General features: G+C 38.2%; 1 protein-coding gene across 3 annotated transcripts; it reads right to left on the bottom strand.

Moving 5' to 3' along the window:
- Positions 1-222: 222 nt before the first annotated feature.
- On the bottom strand, positions 223-2,861 carry LOC105555745 (histone-lysine N-methyltransferase SETMAR-like). 3 transcript variants are annotated; one of them, XR_001008508.1, is made up of 2 exons: positions 754-2,861; positions 223-631 (listed from the first exon to the last, which is right to left on the bottom strand). XR_001008508.1 is itself a non-coding variant. In XM_012002787.1 (2 exons), the coding sequence occupies exons 1-2, from the start codon at positions 922-924 to the stop codon at positions 466-468; spliced, it is 327 nt and encodes a 108-aa protein (XP_011858177.1). In that variant the 5' UTR covers positions 925-2,861; the 3' UTR covers positions 223-465. The 3 variants fall into 3 exon arrangements, 1 of the variants encoding a protein (XP_011858177.1); XR_001008509.1 differs by having other exon boundaries at positions 797-2,861; XM_012002787.1 differs by having other exon boundaries at positions 764-2,861.
- Positions 2,862-6,698: the final 3,837 nt, after the last annotated feature.

Here is a 6,698-nt window from a genome sequence, read left to right as displayed (position 1 = left end):
CATCTAATCAATCAAGATCATTTTTCTCTCATAATGAGAACAAAAAATCTTAAAACTTATTTTAATCTTAAAATCTTTAAACCTTGATTTTTATTTATTATCAAGATTTTAATATCAAATTGCGTGATATATTTCTTAATTTAACGGATTTCATTTTCTAGAACTGTTTTAAGAATGTTATATAAATGGAATATATTCATATATTTTTCATTAACAGTATATGTATATTTGGTGTACAACGTACATTAGAATAGAGATACATAATGTATGTATACAAATTTTATTGCAAATTCCATAACGTGTACACACATGATTTTATTGTAAATTCTTAACATCCATAAATTGTGGATATAGCACGCCAAATACGCCAAAAAGAGATTTATCGGCAGTGTCGGTATTATCTAAATTTTCTTTTATAAAAAAAAAATTAAGTGGATGTAGCACGGACACGAACCAAAATGTGATTTATCGACAATGTCGAAACGTAGATGTAGCACGGATACGCACCAAAAAGTTATATTTATCGACTGTGTCGATAAGTGGATGTGACTCCGTAGTTCTTACATCCACAACTGGTGGCGAAAATCGATCCCAAGTAAACCCTACGGCATGGCCGCTCTCAGGTTTCTCTCTGGTAATATTAATGTAATGTTACAATGTATTATATAAATGTATTATATCAGTAATATTACTGTAATATTACTCTGTAATATGTAATATTATTTCAATATTATAATATTGCTGATATATTACGTAATATTACGTGCTATGTGGAAAAGCACGCCCGATATCCCACCAAATGCAGAGAAGAACCTTCTTTCCGAAGCGATTGGGTTTTGCAACCGATTTTGATGATTCGCCGGGATTTACCCATGACTTTCTGCGTTTCGGATTGTCATAGAGTATCCATTTCTCATCGCCCATAACGATTTTCCACAAGAAAGACTTCCGACGCTGCTTATTGAGAAAAGAAAGACACGCTGCCACTCGGTGATTTTTGTTGGTTTCAGTGAGTTCATGCGTGACAGGGATTTAGGCTGTTGAAAGCACTACACACGACTTAGTATACAAGTACTTGTATTACGTGTATAACAAATTAGTACGGAAAGCAACTATCGCTTGTCCGCGGATACAGGAGAACACGTGTATCGAGTAGCGCACTGGCACGGCGAGTGTCGCGAGGCCAAAAAGGGGGGGAGAGAAGAAGAACATAGGCAAGCTGTATTCAAGAGGGGAAAAACTCAAAAGCTTATGCCTGTGACATACGCGAGCGCCGTGTGCTCTCTTAGACTAATACAACTTATTGTTAGACCTAAATACAAGAGATCTTTTCGATACTTCTCGCGGGGTTCTAACAATGCGGAACCCATTTTCCTTCTTTCTGGATCTTTCCCATCTCATGTAGGCGTTTGGAAATCGTTTGCTGCATTCATGGACGTAAGAATATATGGACGGAGCGTAATGTAGGATTTAGGACGAGGGGACCCAAGCGAGCGCGGTGAGGGGAAATTAGGTGGCGGCCACCGTAAAACCGTGGTGGCGGCCATATGTGATGACTAGGTGATTGTATAGGACGCCTCGTGATAGGCTGGTAGCGTCGCCGCCATATGTGATGACTACTTTTCCCCTCACTGCTCTGGCTCGGCCCCCGCTAACTTACACTCCGTTCACTGAAAGAAAAGTATTCTATTTTTGAGTGGTTCCCTCTTGATGTTAGAGGATTTTACTATTAAATACGGCCTCAAGATGATAGTCTAAAATGTAGAGGAAAATCCTATTACACTGAGGCATGAAATTTTAACTGGTAATCCTCTTAATGCTAGAGGAATCTTTTCCTCTTCTAATATGCAAATATTCTTATTTTTAGTATTTATATATTTCTTTTAAAACGAGTATCCTCTTAATTGCTAGAGGAATCTTTTTGTGGCGGTTGCAACGCGCGATCCGGCACAAATTGGCAATCCGGCACTACGCGACACGCGCGCGGGCGCCAGCTTCTGAGTATTCACCAACCGCCGCTAGGCCGCGTATAGTGACGGTCAAAAACTCGGGATCAGAATTGATCAGAATTCACTCTCGCGGGCCTCCTTTTATACTCTACGAGACTGAATTTTGCTTCCGAGTTTTTGGCCGCCACCATGCGCGGCCTAGCGGCGGTCGGTGAACTACTCAGAAGCTGGCGCACGTGCTGCGACTCGCGTGTCCGCGAATATCTTGCGTATCCTCTTATTTCAAGAGGCTAGTCGTATTACTGTAATGGAATTTTCTATACAGGATACAGGACAAAATTAATCTTAATTCTAACTTATGAGTCTACTCTTTTATAGATGATATGTGTTAAAGTAAGTGAGAAATGCTTCATGTAAGATTTTTTTGCTTAGAGGAAATGCTTAAAGGATTTCCCGCTTATGAATAGAACATTTTTTTTGGGGTGTTCATATATTCTTACGTCCATGGCTGCGTTACTCCCAACTGTTCTGCAAGCTCTTTTTGCGTTTGTGCCGAATTCTCAGCGAGCAGTTGTTCCAAATCATCGTTGTCGCGCTTCCGAGGGCCTCCAGGGCGTTGTTTGCCGATTAGACTAAAATCACCGCTTTTAAACCGCTTAAACCAAAATGCGCACACATCGTACGATACAACACCTTCGCCGAGAAAGGAGCAAATCGATTCGCACCTTATCTGTTACCATTTTTGACTGTACTGAACTGAATACTTTTGAAGGTTACGATGGGCCTTTCGCCAAACTATATGTTCTTTTTAATAGTTATATGTCAACATTGTATAAACACAAAAGAGCGGGAAAATGTATTCAATTTAAAATTGATTTCATAACTGCTTAAAATAATTTGGATTATTCATTTGTACACCTAATAATATATAATTAGGAAAAAAAGTAAAGTAAAGTAAAGTAAAGTGTGCAAATTAGAAATTTGCACATGGCTTCCTCATAGAGGAAGGTTGAGGAGCGAAATCTAATTTTTTTCTATGTTTCTTGAAAGTGTGCAAATTAGAAATTTGCATATTGCTTCCTCATCATTGAAGCGTGCAAATTGAAAATTTGCACATTTCTTCCTCTTCATTAAAGTAGGCAAATTAGAAATTTGCACATTGCTTCTATTGTTATGGCTTCCTCATAGAGGAAGCTTTAAGAGAGAAATCTAACTTTACTACGATGTTTCTTGAAAGTATTCAAATTATTCTTATTTCGCTCTTAAACCTTCCTCTATGAGGAAGCCATAACAATAGAAGCAATGTGCAAATTTCTAATTTGCCTACTTTAATGGTGAGGAAGAAATGTGCAAATTTCCAATTTGCACGCTTCAATGATGAGGAAGCAATATGCAAATTTCTAATTTGCACACTTTCAAGAAACATCGAAAAAAGTTAGATTTCGCTTGTAACGGAGGCGACAGGGGGGGCGCGGCCGGTAGAGAGAGACCGCACTACCAGCTGCAAGTGAAAAATCGATAGCGGCGCGGTTGCCACGTCGACGGTAGCCGGCAACGCCGCGCCTGCCCCCGCCGCCTCTACCCGCGCGCCTACACTCCGGAGGTATAAAAGCCCCTCCGAAGCAGGCGATTTAACTCAGTCATCCCTCGGAGCACCGAGCGACGACAACCGGCAGTGGGTACCTCCACTGCGGTATACGCCGATTTCACGGGTGCTCCTGTCCGTCGGCGATATACCATACCGGAGCATACGACAGGTGGAGGCGCTGCTCCGTCGTGTGCCCCAGCCCCACAGTAACGTACAAGAAACGGGGTGCTCACCGATGTACATGTTACTATTCCCGTACCGGTCTCCTGTATCCTTCCCTGGCTCCGTTCCCCCCGTGACAGCGGGCACCTCCGTGTTTCGAGTGGACGGAGTATCTCTGCAGTAACGTACACTTGACGGGGTGCTGCCCGGTGTACATCTGTTACCGAAATTCACGCACAACGAGGCGCTGCTCGGCGTGTTCCTGACCTGACCTGATCCTTTCCTGATTCCTGACCGGTGTAAAGCTTTGGGGGGAGATATTTCGGGTGGGAGAAAGATTATTAATTAACTCTAGCTTTAAACTCCGTAGTTTTTAATCCCGTCACTTTTCTTCCTTACAGACCTGAGGATCCTGTATTTAAACGTCCTCTCCGATTCGTTCCAGCGCGTACCAGTATCAGATTACTGATTTTACCAGTCCGATATTTTATTCTTAGTTGTACTTATTTCCGTTCTATTATATATGATAAAATTACCGCGACATTGTTGTTTTCTCGCTAAATACGACAGTAAGAATCTACACACTATACTCGTAAATTAATCTTTTCGGTTTTGTGTATTTTGTAACATTTCCTGTAACTCCGAATCCGGCCGCGTACTTCGGTACATTATCATAATCCGACTGGCCATATTTTTATCGTATCCCGTATTCTGATCCGCTCACGCACCGTTGTATCAATTAATCCTGTCTTTTCTTTTGTATTTTAATACAGGGCGTACCCATTGTAATCCGACTAATCATATTCCATTTTTCCTTTGTATTTAATCACAGGGCGGACCCATTGTAAATACCTCGATTCCATGTATCTTATCCATGAATAAACCACGTTCCTATTGTTTTTACCGCATAACACCTGTCCGACTTATTTCCGATCCCTTCCAAGCGATTAACTCTACTAAGAAATTAAGATCTTTTCCTCCTTTCCTCCCGACGGCCCTGGAGCTGAGCATATTCGGCAAATAGGAGGAACGGAGGATTTATTTCACCGACACCCAGCACGTCAACACCCGAACTAGAACGCTAACTCTTCCAACCGTTAATCAGAACTGCGCGTCTGATTAAATACCGTATTTATTCGCGTAATAAATAGTACCTGCCGGAGTCCTGTCCGGAATCGAGAACCGGGAAGAGTTGAGCGTATCGTTACACGCTCCTAAACCTTCCTCTATGAGGAAGCCATGTGCAAATTTTTAATTTGCACACTTTACTTTACTTTACTTTTTTCTAATTACATATTATATTGTTCTTCAGTTTTTCAATCCAAATTTCATATATAATTCATTAAAATATGATTAATTAGTTCTTGACATACAGTTCTTGAGTAATAGACATTTGAAAATTTTGGAAATCATTAGTAAAGAAAATTTGCGATAGTTACACCAACCACAGACATTTCTAAAAAAAAAATTAAAAATTAGAAAACCTTTTACCGGTCATCGCCATATTCAAGAGGTATGCCTCTACCTATGTGTATTGAAACTTTTTGCTTCTACAAGTGTGTACATTTCTTTATTACATTGTGTACCATCACTTCTGAAACACCCTGTATAATGAAAAAGAGGGACCTCTACCTATGTTTATTAGGACTTTTTGCTTATACTAATGTATACATTTCACCATTACATTTTGTAGCATCACTTTTGAAACAACCAGTATAATGAAAAAGTGTTCATGTACGGATTCCGCGAAATTTCAAACATCTATAACTCAAGAACTAATCAACCGAATATTAATCAATTATATATGAAATAGGGGTAGAAAAGACTGGAAAGAATAATAGAATTAGAAATAGCCCGATATTTCAAAATTTGCAAAAGTTATAGCAACCACAGACATTTCTAAAAAAATTCAAGATCTTTTAAAAAAAACCCGTTTACCGATCATCGCAAAAATCAATACGAACCTTCCTTTAGTGATTCTATACGTTTTAAAAAAAAATTAGCCCGATATCTCAAAATTTTCGGAAGTTACAGCAACCACAGACATTCGAATGCGTACATACACACATATATACACACACACACACGCGCGCACGCGCACGCGCACGCGCACGCGCACGCACACGCACACGCACACACACACACACACACAGACATACAGACATTTTGTAAAAATAATATTTTTAGACGTTTTAAAACATTTTAAACATATTCCCAAAGAAAACTGAAAAAAAATTTTTTTCACGAAAACAGCTTCCTCTTTGAGGAAGCAAAAAATTGTTTAAATAATCATAAATCATTTTTATGTAAAAAAATTGTTTAAATAATCATAAATCATTTTTTATAGTGAAAAAATTGTTTAACAATAATAAATAATTCTTTTAATTGTGAAAAATTGTTTAACAATCATAAATCATTTTTTTATTATTATAAAAAATTGTTTAACAATCATAAATCATTTTTTTATTATTATAAAAAATTGTTTAAACATACATAAATCATGTTTTTGCTTCCTCATAGAGGAAGCTTTGTTTTCGTGAAAAAATTTTTTTTCCAGTTTTCTTTGGGAATATGTTTAAAATGTTTTAAAACGTCTAAAAATATTATTTTTACAAAATATCTGTATGTGTGTGTGTGTGTGTGTGTGTGTGTATGTACGCATTCGAATGCCTGTGGTTGCTGTAACTTCTGTAAATTTTTAGATATCGGGCTGATTTTTTTTTAAACGTATAGAATCACTAAAGGAAGGTTCGTATTGATTTTGCGATGATCGGTAAACGGTTTTTTTTTTGGAAAAATTTTGAATTTTTTGACAAATGTCTGTGGTTGCTCTAATTTTCCTAAATTTTGAGATATCGGGCTAATTTTTTTTTTAAAACTTCGAGAATCACTAAAGGAAGTTTGGTATTGTTTTTTGCGATGATCGGTAAACGGTTTTTTTAATTTTAATTTTTGAGAAATGTCTGTGGTTGCTCTAATTTTCTTAAATTTTGAGATAT

Source organism: Vollenhovia emeryi, unplaced genomic scaffold (assembly GCF_000949405.1).
Source record: "Vollenhovia emeryi isolate VEMERY1.0 unplaced genomic scaffold, V.emery_V1.0 DF940787.1, whole genome shotgun sequence".
NCBI classification, from domain to species: domain Eukaryota; kingdom Metazoa; phylum Arthropoda; class Insecta; order Hymenoptera; family Formicidae; genus Vollenhovia; species Vollenhovia emeryi.
This window is presented reverse-complemented; position numbering and strand designations above follow the sequence as displayed.

Bases quoted from the DNA above. Each gene is read 5' to 3' on its own strand.
- LOC105555745 (XM_012002787.1), bottom strand. From the start codon at position 924: ATGGGCGATGAGAAATGGATACTCTATGACAATCCGAAACGCAGAAAG. The intron at 632-763 runs GTAATATTACGT...TAATATTACCAG, and splicing joins CGTGCTTTTCCACATAGCAC to AGAGAAACCTGAGAGCGGCC.